Here is a 15,512-nt window from a genome sequence, read left to right as displayed (position 1 = left end):
GTATCTTATTATGTATAGTTACTTAAAGAAATTAGAATTGACAAGTCAGATGGGGCGTGGCGATGGCACAGGAGTTGGGCAGAGAGAGACTTTGGTGCGGCTGACAGGCTTGATTCCTGTCCTGTAGGCATTTGCCACGTCTTCCCTCTTGTTCTTAGCTCATTTCCTGTCTACCTTGTTAAAAAAAATGATATAATAAAAGGCCTACGGAGCTAAAAAAAAGAAAAAAAAAGAAAAGAACATTTAAAGACAATTAGCAAGTAAGAACTTAAAAAGAAGAAAAAAATAAAAGTTGCTACACACTGTTTAGGCATTCTCTTCGTAAAAAAACAAACAAACAAGAAAGACAGGTTGTTTTTTTTGTTATTCTAGACATGCCCATGTTTTCAGCTTATTGTAATAAATGTGAAAGTGTCAGTACAAATAGCAATTAAAAACACTTGATCTCAAATTGATCTTTGATTTTGTCTTCTTAATTGCTTTTATAGTATACACTGTCACTGTTTGATTCAGTACGTAATCTGCTGGAACACGTTTATTCTATATTATTTAAATTACGGGTTTTAAAACTTTGATTTATAGTGTAATATATATATATTTTTAACTCATAGATCTGCTATACATAAAATAAGTAAAGTTTGTTACATTTGTGTAATTTATTTGGCCAGGTTCTTTTTTTAACCTATTTAATATGACTTTATGACTAAAGCTGGGATATATAGGCATTTTCTCAATGTTTTTAATTTATTTTGAGCTTAATAGTTTTCCAAAAAAAGAACAAGAAAAAAGTGACGTTTCAACAAGGGTTAAGAAAGGAAAAAAATCCATGAAAAAGCCCCGTGTTCATACCTGTGTTTAGGTTTTAAAGTTGCCGTTTACGCCCCTCTAGTCAACCTATCCAAGCGTCCCTCGCTTCATTGAGACTACGTTTCCCACAATGCAACGGGGCTCGCCCTTGTCAAACCTGCCTTGGGTGGCTGACAGGAGTAGTAACGGCAGAGATACCAGAGCGTGGATGATGTCTGTCACATGAAGTCACCGAAGCGCGGCTAGTTATTTAAACTGTAAGGGAAACAGTGCCTTAAAAAACAGACAAAAAAACTTCTGTCAGTGTTCCTTCTCATGGTTTATATCCCCTCTCAGCTGAATATCAGAGTAGTACTGACGGTAATGTAGCGGGGTGGAGCTAACAGCTAGCATTCGTTACTTAACCTAGTAGCAGTTGGTTAAAGAGCCACTGAGGAGCACAGAGACGACTTAAAAGTTAAACAGCAGGAGTGGGAGATCAGACCGAAATAAACCTTCGACTTGGTGTGAGCTTTACAAGGTAAGATACCGTGGGGTGTTTGTATTTTCTAGCTGGTTACATCCAGCTGGCTGCCAAGATTCACTGGGTCTGTTGTTTTGTTTGTGGACAAGTTTGAATAAGCCTGCAGCTCCAAGCAGAGACACTACAGTTATTTCAGTAAATGGGTGTATAAATGTTGGACCACCCTGACTGGGTAATGTGGACAGGCTCAGCATTAGGAGTCATTTTCAAAAATAGAGCATATTTTCTTCTTTTTTTTTATCAACATAGAAGCCCCACAAAATAACAGCCTGGAGAAAAACAAAAAAACACCCCTTTAAGAAACCCAGGTAATTGTACTAACAGATCAACTATTTTTCATTTTTAGTTTGGGAAACAGGTTATTAATATGTTCAACAGGACTTTATCATCTATTTAAAGCAAAAATGTATGACCTCACACCAGATAGGCAGCAATGATTACTGCTACTACCTAACATATTTAAATATGCTGCCATTAGATGATGGGAACTAGTGAATTTAGCCTTGATCAGGTCTGAAGTAATAATTAAGCTTTATTAACTTCACACTGGAGAAATTAACTCTCTGCATTTAACCCATCCCCTTGGGGAGCAGTGGGCTGCCATTGTGCTGCGCCCAGGGAGCAGTGGGGAGTTAAGGGTCTTGTTCAGGGACCCAGAGGGCAGGTTGTGGGGATCAAACTGGGTACTTGCAACCTTCTAAGAGCACAAGCGCACTGCTCTAACCATAAGGCCAACACTACCCCCCAACCACCCTACTTGATAGGGTGGTTCTTAAAATCTTTTGTTTTTCCTCACTGTTTATTAAATGTATTAAACTTGTTATTCTTGTCACGTCTTTTGATTAACAATGACTTAGCTTACTAAAAACTTCTATAGGATTGGACGATGTTAAACAATTATGCCCTAGGAAGATTACTGATAAAAATCCATGATATCGGTTACTATAAATTCCCACTTCTCTCACTACTCTTTTCCAGCTCGATATTGCACACAGTACGACTAGGGTATATAGCCTAAACTGTTATCAAGCGGTTTTTATTTTGGCACTATCGTGGTAATGATCAAAGTGATGATTAAAAACACAATTCATTGATTCTTCGAAGTCCTTCTTGGGTAACTGTTTAGTTTTGACTGCGTCCCACAGCAAGCGTAGCTGCATAATCACAAATGCTACAAATGCACATTTAAAATGGGCTTCTTTAGGACAACAGTTACATAAAAAAGTGTGATTTATATCAATAAAAAAACATCCCTTACTAACCGTATTTGATGTTATTCTTTAGATTTCCCAATGCCCAAATGGGAAAAAGGTATTAACAAAATAAGATTTATTCATGTTTGAACAATTTCTTGTTTTGATAATAATTCAAAATTGATATCATGAATAAAACTTTATCAAGATAGTGATAAACGGTATGATAAATGCGGACTCCTAGCACAGAGTAATACAGTGATAACATATATTTCCATGAAGATGTTGGGCAGCTTAAAGGGCATATTTCTTTTAATGTGTAGATGGAGATAAAGTTGTCATTTTTTAATATTTCTTCAGATTTGCAAAGTAATGCAACTATTAAAAAAAAATAAAACGGATGAAAAAACAAAACAGGATTGGCAGGCAAGACCACAGAGAAAAGTGGAGCTTTTTATCAGCCAGAGGAACTGCTATGTGCTGCTGTTCTCTGTTAAAACATTAACATATGCAACCCTCTACTAAATGTTGTAGTTTTAGAGAAATACCTCCTGATTACATTTTTTTTGTTACATTTCTTTGCTTTATTCGTAATAAGTTAAAAATTATGAAGGCAGGTAGTTATAGAAAAGCATTTTCTAATAAACGGTATTAAATGGCTCATGTTACAAAGTGAAAAACTTCAAAACCCATAAATATGTGTTTCTTTTAAATGTGGGGAAAGCATAGTAGCTATCTTTTAGGCAGTTTTCAGTTAAATTGATTTGAAAACATCTCATTGAAAGGCCTCTAAACCATAGAAGGGTAGTTATAATAATGGGTTATAATGGATTTAAAACCTGAATAAAAAATAAATTTTTCATTATCTGTCTATATTTTGATTTAAAAGCTAAGGGAGGCTTTTAACTGTATTTCAGGTTTTAAACATTCAGAAAATAACTTATCAACAGAAACTGATTTAAAATGGGAGGTTTGGAAATAAAAAAAAAAGATGCAGAACACTTATTTCACAGAGAGGCTTTTGGGCCAGCAATGAGTAAAGAAAGTGAAAGATGATATACTGAAGAAAAAAAAGAAGAACATATTGTTGGAGAGGGGAAAAGTACAGGAGGTGTATTAAAGGCCTTTGTTTGTTCACTAGAGAATCTGTCCTCTTAAAGGCTTTTTGTAACGATGCCAGGCTTGGTTCCCCCTAACTACACGGCTTTCTTTCTAGGAGACTCTCTGTTTGTCCTCATGCTTCATAACTTCTGTTTATTTAGCATTTAGTGAATTAAAAAAAAAAAGAAAAGGAAGCACAGATTAAGATTTTCTTTTTTACCATAATGACATTTTCTGAAGTTTAGAGAAGGTTTCTTTAAGGTTTTAAAGCATCAAATGGGTTTTCATCCTACTGTCTGCTTTTTGGCTCTCGGCTTATTTTTTTGTTTTCTTTTGGAAGAGGGACATTTTATTTATTTTTTAAATCAAACAAAGCAAGCTGTTGTTCAGGGCTTCGGTACTGACTGACACAGTTGGATGCTAGCTTGTAAAAAGAGCATCCTGCTGCTCCAGAGAGATTTCTTTCGATTCTGCCCTGCTTTTACAGGTTATCTTAATTTATTCTGTCTGCTGTGAAAATTAGTAAATTAGTTGCCAAAACGTTTCTGACAGGAAATTTGTAACATTTGTAATGTTTGTTTTGATTTATCTTTGTTTTTATTTAACTCTATATAGATTTAAAAAAAATGAACAAACTTGTTAGGACAGATTTCAACTTCATGTTGAAGTATTTATATTTGCAAGTTGGATATTGATATGCCTTTGTAAGCTTTTACTCTTTTAGCCAAATCGAAGCACATAGGTGGCTGTGTTATAAGACAAATCTTAAACACACTGCTTCCTCGTGTGACATCACAGAAAAGTCCAAAGAAATCAGAAAATGTCCGTGAAGTAATTGGGGGAAAAAAAACATGTTTCCTGAGTCGCGTGGTTTAGCTTCCAAACATTATTTCAGTTTTTTTTTACTTACAAATTTAATCTGATTGATTAAAAACTATTGACATAATTTTGGATAATTGCAAGAAAATATTTAGGCAATCAAAAAAGAGCTTATAAAGTTCTAGGTTTAGACTATTTCTATATCAGAAAAGGTCTTTTTGTTAACTTATGTAAATGTCTGGTTTTAGCTCTACATAACAAAACTTTAGGGATTTACATGTGATTAAAAGCTGTGAAGATGACTCAGTGAGCCAATACAAGGGGTGGAAGGTTGCATGAATGGCTGACTTGTGTGGTGAAATGATTAGCTCATTGGAAAGCATGCGAGGGCCTTTGTTTCCCCATGATCAGAAGTCAAAAGGTTTCTCACCAAAACCTGATCTCAATCAGATCTTTGCTGAATAGATGGTCCTGATTGTTGGGAGATGTTGTAATGCTCAGATGTGGTATTCTAGCACAGGAGTGTCCTGAGAGACGCAACAAATGGACACCTTTCACCTACTTACAACTAGAAGTCCTCAGCTGTGTCCTTCAAGGAAGTGTTTTCTTGTGTTTAATGATAACACATGAAGGCTTTTCTTGGCAGTCATCTGACTCAGCATTCTGCATGCTTGAAATTTTATGAAGAGATCTGTTTGTGATTGCATTATTTAACCAACCCTGTTTGGGTAAACCTAGATCTGTTAACAGTGTTTGAATGAGAGCCGTCATGCTAGGTCACTTGATCCTAATGCTTTTTCACGCTACTAGGAGGAAACATTTATACATCTACAGGACACTGCTTCGTTTATATTTAGACTGACCTAAAAGTGTACTTTTTTTTTTCTTTCTGCTGGCCTCTTGCAGCTCTCACCTTTGGGAGCACCCCTCGCCCTCCTTGTCAGCCAAATGTATGAGCGTGCTTGGTGAATCCAGGGGGATGGGAAGCGGAGTCCAGGAGCAGCGAGCCTCACTGACGCAGGGAGAGGTGCTGCCCATCTCTTCCTCCAGTCAGTCTGAAGCAAGCTTTGAGGTAACATGCCAGATATGTTCTTTTTACTTTAAATCTTTCCATTCGCTTCTTCAGGAACGAGAATGTAACATCTGAGTTAATTTCCTAACTTAGTCTTTTTGAGATGGTGCTCCATCACTGTAGTTGGTAAGCTTGGGTTTAGCATGAAATGTCTAAGAGAATACAAATAAATCAATTTAAGGACTGCTGACAAAGTATTTTACATATACATTTCATAGGAAATTACCTTTAAATTAATTTTTAATCACTTTTAGGGAAAATGAAGTGGAATTTATTCTGACCCTTACAAACTCCCTTTTTTGCAAGGATACACACAAGAATCTGACTTGTTTGCACGTTCATATGTAGTGTTAGCAACATTAGCAGTTTGCCATGTTTAATTTACCCATGTTTACCAGTCTCTCTACACAATTGTTACAAAATTACACACCTAGAGTCCCAGATTGCTGGATTCACCCCTTTTGGTGGAATAGTGATGGAAGCAAGGCAGGCTAATGTTACCATCCTTTCTAAACCGTGCTCTTTTGGGCTTTTCTGGCTTGGAAAAAAATAACTAAAAACCAACACGCACGTCTTAAGATAAAAAATTCATATTTCAGGGTGACGACTCAGTTCCATATTCATTTATAGATTAAGCAAATTACTAGAAAAACAATTATATTTAAAGGTATAAGTAAAGACATGATTTACACAAAGTTTTTAAAAGACCCGCCCTCTCCACGGGTGCGAGAGCACGGAAAAGCCCATTTCTCCTGGAGCATGCACTGTTTAAAAGTTGCTGTTCTCAAAGCTTATACAAGCTTGCTGTGCCTGAACGTCCTTCCTAACCCCTAAATCGCTCAAGCACTATATAGAGTGGGGACTATATAGTGGACTTTATAGCGCACTCAGTTAACTGACCATTTGGACAGATGATCACAGTTTTTTGCTCCCGGTTGGTCACGTAACTCCTCCTCTACCGCGTGGTGCCTGCGCCATCTTTAGTAGCCGTCACTGTCAGGTAGTGACGGCTGTTAATAATTTTTTACATTCATGATAATTTCAAAATGCACCTGTTTCAAGTAACAGAAAACAAAAAGTCAAACTCCTATGAGGAAAGCGCAAATAAACCGTTCTAAAGATGTTAAAGTAATGTGAATGTAATGTAAATCCCTTTATTTTCCCACAATGGGGAAACTGCTCTCTGCATTTTAACCCATCCCCTTGGGGAGCAGTGGGCATTGGGTGCAGTGGGTTAAGGGTCTTGTGCAGGAACCCAGAGTACAGGCTGTGGGGATCACAACCAGGTACTTGCAACCTTCTCAAAGCACAAGGGCACTGCTCTAACCACTAGACCAGCACTCCCCAGATAACAGATATTCCTTTATCACTAACTGTTAACAGCTGTTTCTTGGTTTCCAGCTTTCCAAAAGTCTCACTTTCTTATCACACATATTGACAGAAAAAAAGTTAGATATGATATCATACAGCCCAGATGAACCCAGATTGTTAGTAAAGGAACATTTTCATAATTATTACATGTTATAAATGTCTATCCCTGCTATTTTTTTATTTTCACTGTAATTAATTGTAGGAACAAACACTGAAATCTTCTAAAATCAACTGTTTAATCCTTACTGTGTGACTTCATGTTTACTTAGGTTGACTACATGTCTGCTTGTATGACGGTTTGTGTTTATTATTCTGTAACTCTGGTTTATGCTATATTGGGTCAGAAACACGACTATGTTTATGTAAAGACATTGTTAAGAATAACGGGATTTCTCCTTGGCTATGCAGGGCATCAAACAAACTCGATCTGTTCTCAACGCTCTCTTCTCTGGGGCTTTAGCCGGAGCCGTGGCTAAGACCGCCGTAGCCCCTTTGGATCGAACAAAAATAATCTTCCAAGGCAAGTGAGATGCTCTGCTAAGCTCTATGTAATATTAAATGGCAAACAATGAATTATAGACCGATGTTTTCCTGCAAAAAATACAAATAATAATTTGGTATATGAAGAAAGATGTATTAAAGTTAATTATATTCATATTTGTGGTTGTCTTACAGTGTCCTCAGCAAGATTCTCAGCCAAGGTATGCCTAAGGAAGATCTTCAAATATTTAGTTATTTAAACAAAAGAGAGGAATTATTTAAATGTATTTAAATGGTCTGGATGAACAAAAATCTAATTCAGCACTCAAGCATATTTGCATTGAATGCAATATTCTTTTATGCTATAAGTCACTGTATGTTTCAGGAATCATGTAACCTTATTTCCATGTAATGATTATTAAACTGTTGTTGTAAATGCTGTAACAGGAAGCGTATAAGCTGATCTACCGCACCTATCTGAAGGATGGCTTCTTCAGTTTGTGGAGAGGGAACTCTGCTACAATGGTGCGAGTCATCCCCTATGCTGCCATCCAGTTCTGTGCTCATGAGCAGTACAAAAGGCTGCTGGGAGGATATTATGGCTTTCAGGGGAAGTAAGTGTTTGGTTATTTTGGCTTTTTTCTAAACTTCAATAAACTGTTAATCCTAATGGATATATTTACACTTCTATTATTTTTTTTTTTCTTTTCTTTTTTTCCCCCAGAGCCCTTCCTCCAATCCCTAGGTTGGTGGCTGGATCAATGGCTGGAACCACAGCAGCCATGCTGACCTACCCACTGGACATGGTGAGGGCCAGAATGGCTGTAACCCCCAAGGAAATGTAAGGATAATCTTCATAGTTTCTAGAAATTCTTTAGTTTTACTAGATTGTATATGTGCACTAATATGTCTAAACACTTTTGCTGGGTTAAACTCTTAAATCTAAGCTTGAATGAGTCTGATGAAGTTGTAGAAACTTTCTTTTTAACTTCTAAATAAAGTTTCAGACAAAACCTATATTGTTAAATATAATTTAGTTAATTATCATGATACTTTAAAAAAAAAATACTTAACCCTCTCATACATGAATTATGACAAACTCAGTCCGGATTTCTTTTACCAATTGTTTTTATAAATCCTTAGGAATGTAAACTTTTTTTTCTGTCTTTATTTTGTAAAGAAATATTTATCTGTCCACTCCAGTGTTTTTCATACATTTTATACTGTAAAAAAAAATCAATATAACTACTTTATATATCAATATATAAAGTAGTTGCATAGATATAGTTGTAATTTAGTCTTACTGTTGTAATGTGGTATTCTGTTAGAATGGTGGTTCCTCTACTCCCCTGTAGAAACAGAAATGGCTGAGGTGGTTGGTCTTTTTCCTTGTGTGTCAGCCATCTTGGTTCCAATGACTGTTTTTTTTACCATTACATTGATCATATTGGATTTTTCTGCATGGGAGGATGCAATAGCTTCCACTAGATTGGACTATATGCATAATTGCAAAGCTATATGCAGTAGTGATCGCTATGCATGAAAGGGTTTATGTTAATTATAATAATGATAACAGAATTTAGGAAACCCCCCCAACATACTTTGTCGCCTCTCTTTCCTTAGGTTGATATATTTTATAACTCCCTGGGTAATTTTAAGTTGTCAATCCATTATTTGCGTTCTTAATTTGTTTTATTTTATATTTGAAATGCAGGAAGCCGTTTATTTGCTAATGTTCTCTTTTGAGACCAGGTCTGAGACTAACGATTATTTGCAATATCGGCTAATCTCTTGATTATTTTTTCGCTGAAACGATTAATTATAGGATAGCAAAAGGTTCCTCAAAGAAGACTTTCTGTGAAATTAAACCAGGTGAAACTAAACATTTTCCACCTGAGGAGTTCTGATAGAGCATATTGATGGACGGAAAGTATTTTTGTCTTAAATTGAAAATGTAAAAAAAAAAAATGTATTTACAATTTTAGTATAATTACTGCTTATGGTTGGTTGCTCTGTCAGCTAAATGCACGTTTTGGAGTCTCCAACCATTTTGCAACCATTTTATTGTCTGAGTTCAAACCAGACAGAAGGAACTTGCCCTTGTTACACAAACCAAAATAAATGAGTGATTGTTTAGGCGTCTTCAACAGTTTATAGGACACTAAGTAGTTAACATGTGTTGGAGGAGGGAGGACATCTAAAACAAGCAGCTCGGGGTAAAGATTTCTTTATAAAGTTCTGCTTTACTGTCGGATCCCTTATGGTCACAAACAAATCTATTTTTTTCAGATTTTAAGTTTTAAGGAACTTCAAGGAAAGCTTAGATTTTTCCTAGAATAGCTTTTTAGGATTGTTTCTAATCCATTTTAAGCTCACAGCAATAAAAACATGTTTGATGTATATATTTTTTTCTCCTCTGTTAAGGTACAGCAATATTCTGCAAGTTTTTGTGCGGATCTCTCAAGAAGAGGGCTTGAAGACTTTGTATCGAGGTTTCTCTCCGACCATCCTTGGTGTCATCCCCTATGCTGGTCTCAGCTTCTTTACTTATGAAACACTAAAGAAGTTGCACGCAGGTATTTTTACCCTTTTCAAACAAATTAAATAAAACAAACGCATATTTTTTGTAACATCTAGCAACTTTTCTGATATTTTGTTTCATTAGAAACTGCCTAACAGTAAAATGGAACGGCTTAGTTTTAACTTTCTTTTCTTTTGTGGTATTTAATGTAAGAGCAGTTAAAGTCAAAATAAAAAGCATTAAAAAGTTCTTCCATTCTGTAGACAGAGCCTCACAAACAAAGCACACATCATTTTTATATATACCAGTTTTATATAGCCCATAATAGAAATAAAATCGCAATAGTAATGAACAATATGACATCTGGCTATACCTAAATGTTAGATGCTACATACTGTTTCTCCTTTGCACAAATAAAAATCTGGACAGGGTTTCTAATGTCTTTTAACCCCTATTTGCAACATTCTGTAGGTTCACATCCCTGCTTTTATGGTCTATGTATGTTTAAAAATGGCTGCCACTTGCATTAACAGTACTGATATTTTCTTAGTTTGCCTCCTTCTTTAGATTTTTATTATTATTGTGTGACAGGAAGCTGTTTATTTTCTAAGTTCTCTAACCCCTCTGTTCCACTGGAAGCGGCGCCCATGTACTGCGCTGCACCGGGCTGTCACCTCTGACGCACTGGTTCTAGTCAATCAGAGTGGTTCCACTGAAAGCACCGCTGTGCGTTTCTGAAATGTCTCAGAAGCCCCAGCTGTTTGACGCTTCTCTAAAATTAGTGACTGTTTTATTTTTGCCACTTGCTGCTTTAAATCCAAGTCAGTCTGCAGCAGCGTGGATCATTCAGACAGGAAGTCGGCTTATAAAAGGCACAGTAGAACCGATCCAGGTTCCAAGTAAAATACTACAGCCTCTGGATCACATTTTATGGACTTTTATGTAATAAATAATGTTGTTCATACGGGCAATTGACAGCTGTGATAAATATGAGCATTAAATCAAGAGAATAACTGAAATAATGAAATATTTGAACTTGCACATAGGTTTAAAAAAACAAAACATACAGTGATTAAATAACACATGGCACATGAGACACTGGTAGAACTGGTTCAATAAACACTTGTTTGTTGTTTTATCTAAAGCTTAGAAGTTCACTGCTATAGCGGGTTGATGATGCGGTCCTGATCTGATCACAGTCCAGCCCTTCAAATTCACTCTGGAGCTGTATCCATGAGAAGCTGTGGCGCAGCTGAACGGCATCCAGGGGACTCTTAGGCTGATACCTGTTTGAGACCCAGGAAAGCTGGATTAATTATGAGATTATATTACACACTTTTGTAAATTGGGTGATTTAAAATGGTAATTCTTTGCACTGGAATTTATGTGGGGGTAAATGGATTTAAATACAGATTTAAACCACACAGGTATTGTAAAATCTTTTATCTATGGAGTCTTTTTCCTCCACTTTATCACCCTCTATTGGTTTGTGTTGGTCTATCAAATAAAATACATGAATGTTTGTGTTGTGACAGAATGGCCTTTCTCCTTCCTCTCCCATGCAGAGCACAGTGGCCGCGCACAGCCTTACTCATATGAACGCCTGGCTTTCGGGGCCTGCGCCGGCCTGATTGGTCAGTCGGCGTCCTACCCTCTGGATGTGGTGAGACGACGCATGCAGACTGCAGGGGTGACGGGTCACACTTACGGCACCATCCTGGGCACCATGAAAGACATCGTTTCTGAGGAAGGGGTTATCAGAGGACTCTACAAAGGCCTCAGCATGAACTGGGTCAAAGGACCGATAGCTGTGGGAATCAGCTTCACCACCTTTGACCTAACGCAGATTCTGTTGAAGAAGCTGCATCAAATGGGATATACCCGGTAGAACCAGAGGGAACAGAGCCACACGATTCCACCCGGAGAACCATTATTGGTGGGAAGAAACAGACGTACAGTGACTAACAATGGCTTGTAGGGTTGGAATGTAGGGCGAATCTACAGCATCCACTGCAACCTGTTGTCAAGTGCAATATGATGAGTTTAATGTATGCATAGGTGGTAATGCTGCAGACCTGTGGAGAGAGATTTCTGGAGGTTTGCACACACAGGTCCACCACTGGGGGGTTTAACATTTAACCAAAGGTTATAATTGGAGTCTGTTGCAAAATATGTGTACATTTTGCTTCTAAGGCTTAGAACATTAACAGTGGCATGTGGATTAGTTATGTTTGGGATTAAAATGTTTCAACTGTAACCCCAACAATTAATGTGAGAACAGACCTGATCTATGCTATGAGATCGGTGTGCTAAAAGGGCCCGTATTGTTTATGTAGACATCAGGGTAAAAGTATTAGCTTTTTGGAGGGATTATGGCGGTCCGCTTTTATTGTTGCACATTTTCCACCCCCTGTCACAATGCCATGATCTGTGAAAGTTAAGCAATATGATAATTACCTCTAATCTGTTACTTTAACAAATGGAACTACCTGATGTAATCCAGTAAGACACCACAAAGTAAAAAGTTTACAGCTTCCTTGCTGCTCACACTTTGGCAACATTGGAAGTTTGTATTGAAGCAGACTGTTCAGGGCTGAGGCCTTTTAATTACCCTTCTTATCTGTGTATGTGTGATGTCTTCCATTTGCCGTCAGTAAAGACAGCTTTGTGTGTGTTTCCATACGTCTCTGTGCCAGTGAAAGGTCACTGTATCGAATCTGAGATCTCCCATTTAGGGATGATTGAGGATAAGATGGCTGGAAATATGAGAACACCGACAAAATGTGTGATTTCAATGTTTTATTGTACGTTCAATGGTGAGGTAGCTCATCAGCTCAACACTGAGGCGTCATTGATGCAGGCTGACTGTCACTAACAAAGGCTGCTGGTTTCTATAGTTAGATCTGACATACCAAGGCAGGATTGGTTGAGCTGTGAGGTTCTAACTGCAGAGCCAAGTGGAGCAGAGAGCAGGTCATAGCATCCACACCACAACATGGCAGAAAGACTCGACAGAGTTCATACACAGGATGTCATGATTTGTTTTTAGTCTTTATTTTGGTGCCCTCCAAACTTATTTGCATCCATTTTTAAGATATGTAGGAAAAAGGGAAATTTCTTTAAGATGGAAATTAATGAAATTATTAAAAATGTCAGATATAATCTGGAAAGAGAAGCTGAACCACAGTGTAACAGATCCTCCACTGTACCCAGCATGAAGTCCTTTTCCACATGTTCATGTTTGTTTTTTAACTCATTTGACCAATTAAACAGTTTATTTCTCAGTAGAGATGAGAAATCTCTAAAAGTTCAACATTGTTTTAAAAGGACAAAAGATAATTTTCTTGCAAACATGTGGAAACCCCTAGATGCCAAAATATACTATTTTTCTTGGACCCCTAAGTCGATGATTGCGATCCGTATCTGGTACAAAGATAAACTTTTATACAGTTGCTTATTTTCTTTTATTCTGACTCTAGATTATGAGCAGCAGAGTGCATTATTTTGATTTGAAAAATGGGAAAAGTAGCTAAGAGAATTTGGTATCTGATATTTTTTTTGAACTCCAGAGAATTGGAAATCTATGAATAATTACTTAAAAGGTTCCAAAGTTTATAATAGATGTTTAATTAGATATAAATTAGAGCTGACCCTGAGTTTAACACCATATATATTTTTTGACATTTTACCATATGAAAGTGTCCGCCTGCATACATGACACTTCTTTAAAATATAAATTTAATTCAAAGTGTTTGACAGTTTTTGTTCTTTTCTTTTAACCTGTGTTGCTATTGAGCGCGAAGGCGGCTATTCAGTTAAGACTCACTGAAGCACAAAGCTGTCGAAATGTTTGCAATCTGTGTATCTCAGCTAATCAGTAATGTTTTTGTGTGTCTACTAATTTACTAGTAACACAAGGAGCAGAAAATGTTGTTTTTACATTGATTGTTTACTACTGCTGGAGAAATTAGCAAATTAACAGTAAGGGAACCAATTAGACGCTACTTTCTGTTGAATTCGATCCATATCAGGATCGATGATTAAAAGTCTGGTTTTCTCAATAGTTTGCTAGATATAAAAAAAGAAAAGGATGATGTTGGAGGAGTTTTAACATGTTCCATCACTGACCTGATGGAAGCCAGCTTAATCAATGCCTGCATTTAGTTAGCCTTTTGCTGCACTCCAGTCGTGTTACGCTGCAGTTTGCCTCACATGGATGCTGTTCTGATTCTTTAGTCCTCTGAGCTGCAGTGCAAAGCAACCTCCTTGATGTGATATTTTGCAGAACTGATTTAAAGCAACTATTAACTGCCAATTGTATCAATATCAATGACTTATCCAACCTAGGAGCGAGAAATAAACTCTAACCAGCTTTAATGCTGTAACCGGTGTGAGAGGCTGAAATAAGATGGTAGCTAAAGCCCAACCGTAGGGTGATCCTGACACTGAAGTGCCTAACCAACAGAAGTATTTTTACTGTAACGGAGTTAAATCTGCTAACCGCCCTCATGGTTTTTATCCAGTTTTGAAGCAATGAGTGTGTGAGAGGCAGTAGTTTCAGAGAGGTTTTAATCTCCGTGACTGAATGTATTAACTACTGTACCGGTCCAGATTTGCTATGTGAATCTTTGTAAATCTTTAACTGCCTTGTGGAGTTTTTTTGTCTGATGTTTTATCGTTGCTATTATATGAGATCCACAGTTGTATTACAACACTTTTTTTTTGGCTGATTTGAATATAGCTTCGTTTTAAAAGTGTGTGTGTGTATGTGTATATATATATATATATATATATATATATATATATATATATATATATATATATAATATGAATTTAGTGTCTGTTTCTTTACAGGGAGGAGACGAAGACAATCATAAAAAGGCCAAAAAGTTGGATCTTTTCTTGGTAAACAATCAAAACTGGATAACAGCAGAAAAAAAAATCAGAAAGTTTTTGTTTTTTCTTTAATTAATAAATGCAGATGTTGTTTTTGTGCTGCAGAAAATAATATTGTGGGATTTACTTTGATTGCAGCTGTTTTTTGTTTGTGCCAACTGAATGTACCATAGCTACTAAACAGCCTCATCATGTGTCTGTAGTGATAATGGAGTAACTGTTGGTAAATTACTCGTATATTCTTAAAATAAAACTGGATGTTCACAGTGGTAATGTTTTTTTCAAAATATATATTTATAATGCAGCACTGCATTGTTATTTGCAATTCTGGTATAGGTGGATAAAATCCTTAATAATATCACTTTCTGTTTTTAAATTTTTTAGGGAACTTTTAATTGTTAACCAGTTACTTCTTCTCTCCATGGAGTACAATAATGAAAAATGTCCTTGTCAAAATGGAAATGACAAACATATTATACTTATGCAGATTTATGTCAATGTTTATAATTCATAGTTTAAGGAAAAACTAGTCTAAAACTGTACCTGTGTCAAACAAGGTTCAATTGAAAAAAGATCAAATTGGTGTTATTTTAGTTACAAAAGAACAAAAACTGATTATTTTTTCTTAATGGTGCAGAAGAAATTAACTAAACGGCTTAAATTATCTTTATATTATAGTATATTTTTTAGTGTGAGATTGTGCTACTGGGATATTACTTTATAGTTTTT

The 15,512-nt window shown here is 36.4% G+C and overlaps 1 protein-coding gene across 1 annotated transcript; it reads left to right on the top strand.

The window, feature by feature from the left end:
* The first annotated feature begins 983 nt into the window (after positions 1 to 983).
* LOC107092331 (mitochondrial coenzyme A transporter SLC25A42-like) lies at positions 984 to 14,645 on the top strand. Its single transcript, XM_015386738.1, has 8 exons — positions 984 to 1,327; positions 5,350 to 5,515; positions 7,295 to 7,406; positions 7,562 to 7,587; positions 7,814 to 7,980; positions 8,091 to 8,207; positions 9,791 to 9,942; positions 11,453 to 14,645. Exons 2-8 carry the CDS (start codon positions 5,396 to 5,398, stop codon positions 11,773 to 11,775), a joined length of 1,017 nt encoding a protein of 338 aa, XP_015242224.1. The 5' UTR covers positions 984 to 1,327; positions 5,350 to 5,395; the 3' UTR covers positions 11,776 to 14,645.
* The last annotated feature ends 867 nt before the right edge of the window (positions 14,646 to 15,512 follow it).

The sequence above is a fragment of the Cyprinodon variegatus genome, unplaced genomic scaffold (assembly GCF_000732505.1).
Source record: "Cyprinodon variegatus isolate N-32 unplaced genomic scaffold, C_variegatus-1.0 Scaffold374, whole genome shotgun sequence".
Classification (NCBI taxonomy): domain Eukaryota; kingdom Metazoa; phylum Chordata; class Actinopteri; order Cyprinodontiformes; family Cyprinodontidae; genus Cyprinodon; species Cyprinodon variegatus.
Note: the sequence above shows the minus strand (reverse complement) of the source record. Positions and strands in the feature narration are given on the sequence as shown.